This window comes from Strix uralensis, chromosome 1, assembly GCF_047716275.1.
Source record: "Strix uralensis isolate ZFMK-TIS-50842 chromosome 1, bStrUra1, whole genome shotgun sequence".
NCBI lineage: Eukaryota > Metazoa > Chordata > Aves > Strigiformes > Strigidae > Strix > Strix uralensis.
The window spans coordinates 107,323,164-107,338,203 of record NC_133972.1 but is presented as its reverse complement, the minus strand read 5'-3'; the positions used below and the strand labels follow the sequence as shown (position 1 = coordinate 107,338,203).

Genomic DNA, 15,040 nt, shown 5'->3' with positions numbered 1-15,040 from the left:
TTACTTTAGTATATAATATTTATGTATTTTATAGAAAAAGCAGCAAAGCCCCCAATCTATCATGCATGAAATCGCATGTTTTCTGTGTCATTGTAAGGAATCTTTCTTTGAATTAATCTTAAATATTCTAAGGAAAAATTCTGAATACAGGAACTGGAGGCAGAAAGAGTCAAACTGATGGAAGAAGTGACATCTAACAAGAGGAAAATGCAGGAACTTGAAGATAATCTACTCTTCCGTTTAACCAGTACGGAAGGCTCTTTGGTTGAAGATGAGTCTCTGATAGAAGTCCTAAGAATCACTAAAACAACAGCAGAAGAGGTGACTTTTGAATGCATTGCAGATACATTTTGTAATTATAATTTAAAGATTATTTGTAGACAGATTTTTTTTTCCATTCAGAACCACTATATAACATCTGACTTCTTAACAAATAAATAGTAGAAACACTATCATTTTTTCTTCATAAAATGTTGCAAAATTAAACTCTTACCTTAATACTTCTTTATATTCCAAGCATACTGTGCAGGTGTAAATTTGAATCAAATCCCATTGTGCTTGGTGTTTGAACACACGAAGACGCAATGTCTGTGTTGAAACACTGGTGACAGAGGGAAGAAAAACTTGACTAAAAATACTATTGTGATCTTAATCAAGACCTTTTCTTTTTGCTTGTGCAGTATAAATCGCAAGTGACATGACTTAATCTACATGGTCTTTTCAATTAATTTTAAGGTCAGTGAAAAATTAAACATAGCAGCGGAGACAGAGGTGAAAATCAATACTGCACGTGAAGAATATCGGCCCGTTGCTGGTCGTGGTAGCATCCTTTATTTCCTAATTGTGGAAATGAGCTTGGTTAATGTCATGTACCAGACATCCTTACGGCAGTTCCTTGGCATTTTTGACCTATCAGTGGAAAGATCTCAGAAATCTCAGATCACAGCCAAAAGGGTAGTGTATGTCATTGAGCATCTCACCTATGAAGTCTTCAAATATACAGTTCGAGGGCTGTATGAAAATCACAGATTCCTGTTTACATTGCTTTTGGCACTGAAGATTGACTTACAGGCCAAGAAAATTTCACACACTGAGTTCGAGACACTGATCAAAGGTAATTTATCTAAAAATGTTCCTTATTTACATATGTCTGTGAAGTGCCAAATTCAGATTTTGTAGTGCTTGCACTAACATGTTGTATCCAGTGGATCTAATGTTTTTTAACTGGTGAATGAAAACATGTATAACCCAAGAAGGAATTAAGAGACAAATTTTCAAAAAAAGATCAATATAGATTATTCATTAGCAAAATAATGCTTAGATGAGGATATTTAACTGTTTTACATTGCAAAACAGAAAAAAAAATCCATTACTTTGTAAGAGACTACATAGTTTTTTCATGTATGCCTCTTCTTTGATCTGCTGCATACCTATGTCTGTGAGCTTGGAGACATTCATATGACTTGTGAGCAGGCATGTGAATGCATGAGGACACTGTACCACATTTAAGTGTCAAAATAAAAATAGTGGAAATCTGTTACATGTTGTAAAACATTGTTATATGTAGCCTCCATTGCATTATGCCACCACTGCACGTCAATACTAAGACATAATGACAAATAAAAGTTTTAGTAAAGTTTATAATTTTTGATGGGGGTAGACCCCACTGTCTCCAAGATAGGATAACTACAATTAGGTACTGAGATAAGATAAATCCAGTCAGGTACTTGCATCCAAATATCTCAGTTTGCTTTGCAAACACCTGTTTATGTTCAGCTGTGACTCAGCTGTGTTGGAGTGCAAATGTGCATGATGCTGGAGTGGCGCTTGAGCTGAGAGGCTGCCGAAGTTGTGCAGTCCTGGAAATGAATGCACCGTGTGCTTTCTTATTTGGCAGTCTAGGTGAAAGGAGATTGAAATAACCATAAGTCCTTTCTACATCTGGTCTGAAGACTTGGGTTTGAGTTTCCTTTTAGGTAGGCAAGTTTTGTTCTGGCTCTACAGATGGAGAAAAAGCAGCACAAAAATTACTGGAATATGAGCTTTGGGAGGCACTGAGACTGCTTCCCCAATCTGTCTTTGTTAAATGGCTCTTCTAATGCAAATTGTAGGTCTTCATGTCCTGGTTTACACAGACTTTTACTCCCTAAATTATAGAAAGAAATATTTTTTATTACTTGTCACCTTTTTGTTTAACAATGGTTGTTTTCCTCTACAATGCTTTTCACTTTGCAGGAGGTGCCAGTTTGGATCTGAATTCTGTGGAACCAAAACCAAAAAAGTGGATCCTTGACATGACATGGCTCAATCTTGTGCAGTTATCAAACTTATACCCTTTTAATCAACTTCTGGTGCAAGTTGTTAGGAATGAGAAGTCTTGGAAAGCATGGTTTGATGAAGAAGCACCTGAAAAAGCTATTATTCCAGATGGGTATGACAGCTTACTGGATCAATTCCGTAAACTGCTCCTTGTCCGTAGCTGGTGCCCTGATCATACTGTTGCCCAAGTAAGATATGCTTTCATACAATGCTTATGCCATGTGGCATCTCCTGTAGAACTGCTAGTTCCAAACTTATGTTCTCTGAATTTCTTTTTATGGTAATATTTGTGGCAGCGTGAGCTATTTTGAAAATCAGATATTGAAATCCTTATAATAAAAATACGTGAAAGAAATATTTATTTAATTGCAATGAACTAGAAAGGTCATTGCAAAACATGAAATAAATTGTGTTGGAGCTGTAAGAAACTATTTTTTTTTTTTTTGTGTGGTGCTTCTGAAGTGGAGTCATGAAATTTGTAAAGCAATTGCATTCTTCTGGTGAATCAGAAGATACATCTCTATTTTTTCACAAAATTGGAAAGAGAACAGTTCACTTTGATGACAGGTGCACTAAAATAGCAGATAAACTGTTTACTTACCCTCCATGCTGCGGAAGTAATAATTAAGACTGTATCATGGCATGTATCGTAAAAGAAACTGCAACAGACTAGCAGTTTCTCCACAGTCTGTGATATTTGGATTTTTCTTTATGAAGTCTAAAAGAGATTTATGAGCCTATGAGTATCCTCTTTTCACTTTTTTTTTGTCTTTAGATACACTGGAAAGTAGTATTTTTGATTTCCTGCATACCTCAACTTTACATGTTACATGTTGTGATAGCATCTGTGTTGTATTTAGGGGACACCATTTATTCATGGACCTCTTTTTCAACAAGACCCCTTCTATCCCTTTTCCTTTCCTTCTCTTCAGCTGGTACATAAGAGAGAAGTATGGAATCTCCATCTGCTATAATTTAAACAGACCAAAATAATAAAGCTGCTACTGCTCATTTATTAGCAGTCTTATTGTTTTGGACAGCCATCTTTGAGAAAGAATGCCTCTGAACAATGCTTTCAAAAACTGTATTTTTTTTATTTTTTGAGGAAAGGGTGTCCTTTTTGTTGTTAGCTTCATTATCTCTTCTTTCCCTACTGTGTTTCCGCAAGTGTTACAAAATTTTACCTCTCTTTGCTAGGGCAGAAGTTACACTTAATAGTGGATGATTGAGTTATTTTTTCTGGAATTGATGTCTTCCTCAGTCTACCTTGTTCCTGGGTGTTTCTCTCCATAATACATGCCTCAGAATGTGTGCTAGTAGTTTACACAGTTGGAAAATCATGTCAGTCAAAAAAGCATTTCATATTCCAGGATAGCTTTAGAAGTTCTTTTAGAAAATGTCTGTGAAAAGAGGACAATAGAGGCATAGGAAAGGTTTGACCTTTAAGGATAAATTCTAAGCTGTATTTATGTTTTGTAGAAATAGATATTGAGTGTAAGAGACTTGAATTGGATAACCACTGGACAGGAGAATTTGTTTGAAGTTCCAACAAATATATGGAAGATTGCAACTGGGTCAGATGAAAGATCTGTCTAATCTGCTATGCTGTAGAGACAGTGTCAACAATACATGCTTAGAGGAGCTAAGAATGGGGCTGGTATAGAGAAACTCTTTTGTCTGGCTATCCACCAAGCTTTAGCAGTCAGTAATTTAGGGGCAATACCTGGGCTGTCCTCAGAGCCGACAGTGGATCTATTCTGCATAGATTTCTTTAGTTCTTTTAAGAAAAACGTTTAGCATCCTCTAGCAACAATGTTCACAGGATGGCTGTTGTGTGAGCAAAATTCTTTCTTTTCTTTGTTTGAAGTTTTCTATCTGAGAATTTCAATGGTTGCCTCCTGTGGACTGTAATTTTTGTTACACCAAGGTTGAAAATGAAAGTTTAGAAAGTTGTTGCCTTCCAATGTAGGTATTGGTAAATTCCACATCAGTGATTAATGCTAAAAAAAAAAAAAAGTAAAAGTTATATATTTCTGGTAACTTTTTTTTTTTTTTTTAGGCTAGACACTACATTGCAGAATCTCTTGGAGGGAAATATGTGGAAGGATTTATTCTTGAAATGGAAGCACTGTGGACAGAAAGTGACTGTCGAACGCCTTTGACATGCTTTTTATCAACGGGCTCTGACCCCACTGAAAATATAGAACGTCTTGCAAAATCTAAGGTATCCTCCTAAACTGAGTTTTCTAGAGTTGATAAAGACATTTTAAACTATCCTTTGAACTGGAAATGGTATTTCCACATTTTATAGATGTTCAAATGATTATATTTATATTCATGCCAGTGTTCTCTGGAAGTTAATTTTGGGCCAGTAGCCAAAATGCATTTACTGAGGAAACGGAAATGTTACACATTCTTGCTTTTTCTAGTAGTTTGATTCCAATGAGCCCTCTGTCTTTATCCAGCAGACTATGATAGTCCATTACTTAGTGAAAGTACTTAGCTACAAGAACAAAGCAATACTTGTGGTTTGCACTATGTTGCATTCACCGTAGCAGCTGACATTAATGATGATTACAGGAAGATATAGAAAAAAATCATAAATATAGTGACAAGAGAAAGTAATTTAGAGACCCTACCATTCAATCAGTTCACTTGATGGAGATGTTCAATGTTTCTTACATCACAGCATCACTTTAAGGCACTCTGTGCTTTATGTTTTATGGTTCACAATGTAGATGCAAGTATAATTTTCCCAAGAAAGTTATTCACAGTAGATCTCCATAAATTTTCCTCACTGTTAGAATGCGTCTTCATTTAGAGGTGCAGGATTTTGGTATGCACTAAGTAAGACTTACTCGCAAAAATGGGGAGCACCTACAAATCTCTTTAGCTTAATAGTTAGAAAGTTTAGATGCTCATTCTCTTTGAAAATCAAGACTCTCTTATTTTATTTGTCTGACCATGATAAAGAGTACTTAAATTATGATCTAACTCTCACTTGAGTGTTTAAATTTAGGAATCTTAAATCTGAAGTTGTTGTCAGTCATCCTTGTCCTCAAAAACTGTACAACCAGATAGCCAGCCAATGCACAGACATAGGGAGGGAAAAGGACAGCAGTTAAGTGAGTGAGATTTTTAGGTTTATTAGAAGAAATGTGTTGGAAGAACAATTTTATTCCTATTCACAAAATATTCTATTGCCTTTTCCTAAGATATGAGAGACACTTTGACTTTGCAGAAGATTTGAAATTAACTGCAAGAATATTTATAGACTAGAAATGGGCAATTTTTTTAGTCCCTTTTCAAGTCCAAGTAAACACATTAGGTGGTTGTGATTGGATTCCTGTTTTCATGGCCCATGGTATGAATACAAATGAAGTATCAGCTTTGTGATGATGTTTTCATTCACCGATTCATCTCTTTAACATATGTGTCCTGTGAAATGAACTCCTAGATAGGTACTTACCCTGTCTCCAGTAGGAGTTAGTTTCTGTAATCTAGAAAGAGTGACTCTTTTGAAAGCAATTCAGAGCACATGATTGAAACTTAACTCTGACTTGCATCAAGGAGTTGAGTATTTCTGTCCCATTGGCCGTCTAAGGGGACGAAGGACACTAACCTAATAGAGTTGCTTGAAGTCAGCTGATCACTTAGAGTCACTTGCAAGGAGTAGAACAAAATACTCTCCCATTCTGTCAAATCTTAAGCAAGACCTTAGCCTGTCTGGGGAAGTGCTGGTAGGTAAATGTGACTGTTAAAAGATAGCAGTTTTTGCTGTCATTCTGAAAGTATATTGCAGTGGGCAGTTTTGATATGTTTTCATGCTTTAAGGAAACATGTATAGAAAGTAAGGTTGCAAAAGAGCTAAAGGGATTGCCTTGTTTATTCACACATGGTTATGAACAAGGCAACATCAGCTAGGCTGTCATAACCTGAAGTTCAACTGTAATGTCAACTGTAAATGTAAAGTTAACTGTAATGTTTAACTGTAGAGTTCTTGTCGAAGCTCTTGAAGTAACGATCTTACCACACAGCATATCGAAACCTTTCAAATTTACAAAAGCCATTCAAATTCTGCAAATCAAACTACAAACACAGATCTTTTCTTAAGTAAAAATGTATATTAACACTGTGGGACTGGAGGAGCACTTCAGTAGTTCTCTAGGTTTTGAAAACTGTATCTAGAAATTATTTACAGTTTTCAGAAATGTTTGCAAGAGGTCTTTGTGCTTATTTTCCTAGTTTGTCAACAAATTGTACTTAGTTCCTCTCTTTCTCTGGCTTTCTTAGCTTTTTCTCCAGAATAAACCTTTGAATTAACATAGGTTAGCTGCACAAAGGATCTGATCTTGGTATATATGTGATTCTATACCTTCAAAGTATCCTAGTTATTGTTCTTTTTTTTTTTTTTTTTTCTTTTTAATGTTAGAAAACTTCCAGAAGACATGCTGGGCCTATTTTTCAGTGATTTCCCTTTTCCAGGCATGATTTGTGGTCTTAAAATGGATTGTTGGTACTGATGGTACCTCTAAGTATGATATTAATAATGCAAATAAGTATCTGCAGTTGGAAATGTTCAAATTTGTGACCAGAATTTATTTTTCACTCTAAAATTTAGTTGTTCAGGTGGCCTTCTCCCAAAGAAATGGAAACAGTATCTGTGACTACTGAGCTATATAACCTTGTTTATAAAGCAAGCAAGCTCTGTCTTAAAACTAGTTGAATTGCTGCCCCCTTTACTTTCACTTGGAGATAGAGTGAGAATTTAACTTTCTGAATTAAAATTAAGTTCATTATGCCTAGCACTTTGACTTCATTAAAACCAGATATTTTTATTATTGTAGAGATAGTTTCTTCTCTCAGGGAATGATGCACAGAACCTTCAAGAGAACTGTCAGGGCCACTGTAGTGACTGAAATGGTAGTATTTTCATCTGGATAGCAATGTATTAAGATGACACAGATATATTGGTATGACTCACTATTGAGAGAAACGTTCTGTATGCAGACATTTTGATAGAATTCTTTCAGAAGGAGTAAAATGAGGACAATCCATAGTGAAAAATATTTTTTCCTTGCCTTGATGTTTTTATAACCTTTAATGATTGTACATTTCAGAAGTAACATTGCTGAGAAGAGCAAATTATGAGCAGATGCTTTGTTAGGGAGTAATGTACCAGCTGAATATTTATGCACTCTGCAGGGGTAGTCATAGCCTTTGACTTATGGAAGCACTAGCTGTACTCAGATACATCTTAGAAATGGTAAAGTTTTTACTCCTCCATCACATAGCCAACTTCACAGACTATTTAGCTTTGCTTCTTTTAGCTACAATTTCAGGTTTTACTGACCTGAGAGCAGGATTTAACTGCTTTCTTATCTTTGGCATTCTCTTCTTAAATCTTTTGCCAGGATGTGGAGGATCATATACAGCAGCTGGATTTATACTGTTCAGTAAAATCAGGTCAGGGCCTGTTCTGTGACCCTAAGGCCACATGACCCAGCACAACTTGTGTCCATACACTTAACCTTTTTCTCCTGTAAAAGTAGGGCAGCCTCATCCACGCTGTTTAGGACTGGATGACTTCCTTTTTTGTTTCACAGTGATAGAGTCCCAGTGGCAGGAAAACTTAAGATTAACCTTTGTAGCTCTCAGCCAGCTGAATACAGGCCCAGATTGATAGGTCTTTATGCAGCTCATTGCTCACAGCATGAGGGATACTCAGCTGTATGTCCTGAACATGAAAACCATCATGAAACTGTCTTTTCATCAATTCCCTTGCCCTCAGAATGCATATAGAATAATACACTCAACTTTTGATAATTCAGGGTTTGATAATTCAGTTTTTCCCTGGTAGGATTCAGAGAACCAACCTAAGATAGGGGACTACTTGTTTAGCAAAATTTAGCAAGAACAAGGGTAGTAAGAACAATAAGGAAGAGGGGGTCTGACTGCACTCTATTTTCTTGTACTTGACTTGTATGGTCCTGATAACAACCTAGTCAGCTTGTAAGAGCTTGTATCATCTTCTGTCTTTCTGAACTGCTGGCATTCTTCTCCCATGGCCTCTGGAGGAAAGACTCCATACATTTCCAGAATTCCTGTGTTTGCATTTATGAATTTTGTCTCTTCTGAATCCAGAAAACTAACAGTTAGAAAAGTAACTAGAACTAACAGATCACCAAACTGGAATCCTCTGAATCACTGGCTCCACAGCTGCCAATTAACAATACAGGATGTTTGCTGAAGAATGAGTTATTGTGAACCAATTTTTCCTGTCCTGCCTGCTTCCTTGACAGTTCTCTGTTAAATGAAATAAATATGCTCAGACAGTAAAAAGACACCAGAATTGTTGGCTTTACTCTGTGCATTAATTATTATGTCGAGCTTTAATATCTGTCCATCTCAAGGTAGTCCATGTCATAGGAAAAAGAATAGTCAGGCAGCTATGTTGGTGTGTCTCTGTCCTGCTTTATCTGGGAAAATGGAGAAAAGGAAGGGAAAATGTTTCTGTTGTCTTATCCCATAGATTTTGTCAGACCTGCAAAAAAAGATTATGTCCAGTGCATATAGTTTTCTTTCAGCAGGTGAAAGATAAGAGCAGCTTGGGGGGGTTTGCTTTTTTCTTTACTCTGTTTTAATATAATCAGTCTCCAATGATACTAGCAATTTTCTTTTTGTGGAACAATGTCACTACACATGGACCTACAGAAGCAATACATCATGTGTATAATCATTCTAAAAAGATATATATAAAAGAAACTTTCTTTTTTCCTTTCAGAATGTTCCATGTCATGCCATTTCAATGGGTCAGGGCCAGGAAGTCCATGCAAGGCGCCTCTTAAATCAGTGCATGCAAGATGGAGGATGGCTCCTTCTACAGAACTGCCACCTTGGCTTGGAGTTTCTTAGTGAATTAATGGACACCATTACAACAACAGAATCTATGAGTGAAGATTTCAGGACCTGGATCACTACAGAGGCTCACCCAGAGTTTCCTATTAATCTTTTACAGTCCTCTATCAAATTTACTAATGAACCCCCTCAAGGTAGGAAACCATGCTTTTCTATAGTTTTCAGGTTGCTTTCCCCCCACCCTCTATATCACTCTACTCTGTGCAGTGTTTTAGTTTTTATTCTCTGTTGTTTCATTAGCTAAATATAGCACTGTGTAAGTCAATCTTGCAATGTGTAAAGGATGACTTTTTGGGGGAGAAAATGGATATTGTTTGGTTTTGTAACAGAAATTGATAGTGATTTTGTTGTTTGTGTAGAACCTGTGGATAATGGCAGGTCAGTGGTCCTTTCTTAAGCTTAGTACACTCCATCACTCTTTTCTTTCTCTCATGTTGACCCCACACAAGGATGCAGAGGGGGACTGATCCTGTGCTCTACTGGATAAGGAAAAGGAAGGACTCTTCTGAATACCTAACCTCAACCTCCCAAGCTGCAGTATGCAGCTGTGGCTGTTGCTTCCTGTTATGTCATCTGACACTGCTGACAGGAGACTGACCTCAGGATCTTTGTAACTGTCCAAGTATTTGTGAGCTGCTACTGAGTCACCCCTTAGCCTCTGTCACAGACAAGACGGTTAAAACAACCCATAGTGGATCTGAATACTGGGGTTTACTTAATATTTGGGTTTTTATGCTACTTGCTTATTTTACACGCTCACTCTCTCATACTCCCAGCCTCCTGTATTGCATTCATTTCATCTTGGCTTCCTTTCCCATTGGAGAGACCGCTGCTGGCCCAGGAAGGTCGAGCAGAAAGTCATGTTGGTTTCATGCTGTGCAGCTACTTGCAGCTACCAGTCTTGGACATTTCCAGCCTAGGTCCCTGGGCATCCCCTGATATTTGCCTCTGCACATCTCCCCTACCTCCAGGACTTTCCCTGCTTTCAGGATGTTTCCTCAAGCTAGGATGTTCATCTCATACTTTCTGGGCCTAAGCCCCCAGTTTTCCTAACCTATGTAGTCTATGTCCAGAAGCACAATGTGTGATCAGCGTCCTAATTGGCACTTCTCACTTATGTTTCTGTATTACTTGGAGGATTCAGGATGCTTCACTTTTTGTAGCCTGTATCATTTGCAGCTAGAAAATAGCACATTTGTCCTTGAGAGTTCAAAATTTCAGTTTTGGACAGTCACCATCCCTTGTACATGCTCACAATTATCTGCTGCCTTTCAGTATTCACAGTTTAAGCTGGTTTTTGCATACCACAGCCCTCTCTTCAACAGACTAAACAAATTCAGCCTTCTTGTCCTATCTTTGTAGGTCATGCAGTCTCAGTATCTGACCATCTTTATTGCCCCATTCTGTCTCCACACCTCCCTTGTGTGCCAAATGTGGACAATATATCTGAGGGGAAGCCTGATCAGCGCTAAGTGGAAAGTGATAAAAGCTTCCTTCAGTCTGCTGGCTGTGCTTCTTCTAAGACAGTCCACTATCTGGATTGCTTTATTTGCTAGAAGAATGTCATTGTGGCTTATAGTCAACCTGGCATCTGCGATAACCTTGAAGTGCTTAACAGTAGACCTCAGCTAGCAGATCTCAGCTTGTACAAATGCATGGGATTATTATGCTGTAGGTGCAGAACTTTGCACTTCTCCTTGTTGAACTTCTTGCAGGTTTTGTTGGCCAAGTCTTCATCTCTTGCTAGATCCCTCTGGACTGATGCTCTGCCATTTGGTATGTCAGCCACAGTCCCTAATTTAGTATTGTCTGCAAATTTGCTGAGGTTGCCTTTTGTCTTCTTATCCAAGCAACTGACAAAGATATTGAACAATATCTGTTCCTGATGTACTTTGGTTTTTTTCTGGCTGCTGTGATATCTTAAGCCATTGATTACTTATTATTCTTTGAGCCTAGTAAACCAACCTGCTAGCCTTCTACAATAAGATGATTGGTTTAGCGGATGAGGGGAGAGCATAGGGTGTTGTTTACCTTGATTTGAGGAAGGCTTTTGACACAGCTCCCCTGTACGTCCTTATAGACATACTGATGAAGTAGGCATTACAGAAGTGGACAGTGAGGTGGACTGAAAATTGTGTGAACTCCCAGGCTCAGAGGGTTATGGTCAGCTGCACAAATCCAGGGGTCACCAGTGATGTACCCCAGGGGTCAATACTGGGGCCAACTCTGTTTAAAATTTTCAGTAATGACCTGGATGATGGGACACCCTCAGCAAGTTTATAGATAATACAAAGTGGGAAGAATGGGTTGATATAGAAGAAGGCCACATTGTTCAGTGGGAGTTTCACAGGCTGGAGAAATGGTCTGACAGGAATCTGCTGAATTTTGACATAGGGAAATGCCAAGTCCTCCCCCTGGGGAGAAAGCAGCTCATGCACCCATACATGAGGGGGCTGACCAGCTGTAAAGCATTTTTGCAGAAAAGGATCTGGGGTTCCTGATGAAAATCAAGTGGAACATGAGACAGCAATATGGCCTTGGAGCACAGATGGCCTGCAACACCCTCAGCTGCATTAGGAAGATCATTTCCAGCAGGCTGAAGGAGGTCATTCTCCTCTACTCAGCCATGGTGAGAGCACATTTGAAGTGGTGTGTCCAGGTGTGACCTCCCCAGTACAAGACAGACATGGACAGAATGAGTCCAGTGAGAGGCCACAAAGATGCTAAAGGGACTGGAGAACATGACATACAAGGAGAGACTGAGAGTGCTATAATTGTTTAACCTTGAGGAGAGAAGGGGTATCTTATCAATACATATAAATATGTGGTGGGAGTGAGTAAGGAAAGCAGCAAGACTTTTCTCAGTGGTGCCAAGTGACAGAAAGAGAGGTGGTGGGACACAAATGGAAATCCAGGAAATTTCAATCCAGCATCAGCAAAAACTTAACCCACTGTGAGGGTGGTCAAATACTGGAACAGCTTGTTCAGTGAGTTTGTAGACTCCATCCTCCAAACCCATATGGACAAGGCACTGAGCAATCAGCTCCAGTTGCTCCTGATTTGAGAAGGGGTGTTGTGCAAGGTGACCGACCTCCAGAGGTCCCTTCCAACCTCAACTATTCTGTGTGATATGAAAACACCCAACTTTTCTAAGTAGTCTCTAACTTGCTGCTCTCCTGCTGTTGAATGTTTCTCTCTTATCTAAACTACGTTGCTACCTGCAGATGTCCTTTATATGTTTATAGAAGTAGCTTACTTCCCTGCCTTATATCTACTCATTATGTATGATGAGAGAAGGTTACTTTGTATTTTGGACTATGGCAGAAAGAAATCCTCAAGCCTGAGACTAATTTTCTTTTAACTCTCTCATCTTTAACTAACTGCGTAAAGACCTTCATTATGAACTTGCCCTGCATTTATATATATGTGTTGCCACTGATTTCAGTTAATGAAGTCAGTGGGAGCTGAGAACTTTTATCCAAGGTTGTATTTAATGCTTCAGTCAGTTAAATCTCTTATTTCAGTATTTGTCTTTCTTTGAACATTAGTAAGATGTCTGCAAAATGTCTGATCTTGTGAAAGACATCCTGTTTCAGTGTATATGTTCCACTCTCAAGAACAGTTAGGCTGCTGTTAAAAATTTCCTACTCCTTTCTCTTCTCCTCCCACCTTTTTAATTCAGTGTTCAGCATCTTTTTATTGTACTGTGACCCCTCCTTATCATTCAAATGATAACACCCTATAGCTCCAAGAGGCTATTTTATAAGTCAAGTTATAGCAAATTTACAACTTGCATTTAGTAATAGAAATATGCCCGGCGTAGCAATTTAAGTCAGGATGAAATATAAACAGTTTTAGTTTTCTGATACTGTCCTGCCACACTGGTAGCACGATGTTTTATTATTTTCTCTTGATTTTGGGACTCTTATAAAAATTTGAAAAGCTATCTGTTTGAATATTGTTCTACAGGATCTTTGTGAAGTAGGAAAGAAGCAAAAGGGCTTTTATTGTGTCATAGGAAGTATGATGACTTGGACAATCTATTCACTGCACTTGAAATCTGTCTTTTTAGACTCGTGTTAAGCTGATTAGGTGGAAGATATCATAAGAGTGACCTGTGGTCAGTAACTCATGCTCAGTGTTGTCTGCCAAAGGCAGATGATGCTTCAGTAGCACTGTCTGAAAGCATCTGGGAGTAGTGGAGTTTGTATTCCATGGAAGCTGAGATTGATTCAGTGTCATCTGCCTAAAGCTCTTCCTGGTATATGAAATGTCAGTGCTCAAACAAACCTCCCCATGTATTACTATTTCCACTATAAATTTAGGTTCTCATCTCATCAGCTTGGTGCCTGTATGCCAGTTAGAGAAGTTGCATACAGACTTTTGAGATTGTTATAGGAGTGAAATCTAAATAAAATTGTCTTTGATAGAACTAAAATCTCATTTTATATGTAAATATCAAAACACAAACTCTTGGATATTCAGTGCTATATTTCATATGATGTTAGGTGTCTTTTTGATTGCCATATAGCTGCTGGATAGTTATATTTCAGTTATTGTTGGAAACATTTAGGATATGATTGCTTAATTGTAATTCCTTCCAGACTCCTGAACTTAATTTGGCATGTCATCTACCTGAAACAAAATTTAATTGAAGTTTGCCTGCTATGACCAGCTGAACAGATAATGGATTCAAAGAGATTATTTGAAGCTATAAATAAGATTATACTGTAAATTGGAATAGAGAATTCTGCCTAACAGAAGTTGGACTTACGGGTTCCATACTTTTTTTGCTCATATATTACATTTTTATACTTATTTTCTAGGTGTGAAAGCTGGCTTAAAACGAACATATTCAGCTATTACTCAGGATCACCTAGAAGTGAGCAACATGCCACAGTGGAAACCATTGCTATATGCTGTAGCATTTCTTCACACAACTGTTCAGGTTTAAAAATACATTTTTTTTCTTCTGTCATAAAGCCATGTTTCTTTTATTAATGCACCATGTTATTAAATAAAAAACATGTTTAAATGGAAATCCCATGTTAATACAAATAAAATAAGAAAGAAAAAAAACACCTCTATTACTGTCTTAGAACTTAGAACTCTGTTAATATGCATCTTGTACCTCCAACAGGGATGGTATTTCAGAGGAAAAAAGGACAGTCAACCAATGATCAACTAGTATACTCTTCTGTTAAAGTCTTTGGGCATGGGTGTGTGATCTGTCTTTCAACTAACTGTTTTTTTACTAATATTTTAAATCATAAAAGCACATTAAAGAAATTTACAGCTTGGGTTGGAAAACCATAGTCTTAAAATTGCTGCTTTCACAATGAGAAGGGCTAAGAGGGTGAATATAAATCCTTACTGCACTGAAATCTGTAGCAGGAAATGAAGGTGGAAGATGATTTTGGGTCTTGCCTTTCAGGAGTTCCATTAAAGAAAGTGCTTTATGGATTAACCACAACTTTTCATCATTCTATTGATAGATTTTGCAGTATCCTTAGTTTATATTTAGTGCCTAGTTAATTTATGCACTGATACATTGTGGTCCCATGGAAGCCTGTGGTATGCTTGTCTTAGGCCCATCGCTTCTTTCTTGGTGGAAATTAGGAATGTTTAAATACCAGATATTGCCCAAACAACTACACACTGCCAGCTGCATCTGTAAATGATTCAGTAAGAAGCCACTTTTACTACTTGCATCTGCACCATGCAGAGACATCAGAGGCATGAATATACCTAGTCCATAGGATGACCACAAACAATGATCATGGCTGATGAGTTTGGACATCAG

General features: G+C 37.8%; 1 protein-coding gene across 1 annotated transcript in view; it reads left to right on the top strand.

Annotated features, from left to right (window-relative positions):
* LOC141946479 (dynein axonemal heavy chain 5-like) overlaps positions 1-15,040 on the top strand; it is a 166,861-nt gene that overhangs the window by 120,816 nt on the left and 31,005 nt on the right. Inside the window, exons 65-70 of the mRNA XM_074876324.1 lie at positions 151-321; positions 736-1,114; positions 2,236-2,507; positions 4,379-4,543; positions 9,104-9,371; positions 14,064-14,185. Coding sequence (XP_074732425.1) covers positions 151-321; positions 736-1,114; positions 2,236-2,507; positions 4,379-4,543; positions 9,104-9,371; positions 14,064-14,185 — 1,377 coding nt within the window. The remainder of the gene's footprint in view (positions 1-150; positions 322-735; positions 1,115-2,235; positions 2,508-4,378; positions 4,544-9,103; positions 9,372-14,063; positions 14,186-15,040) is intronic.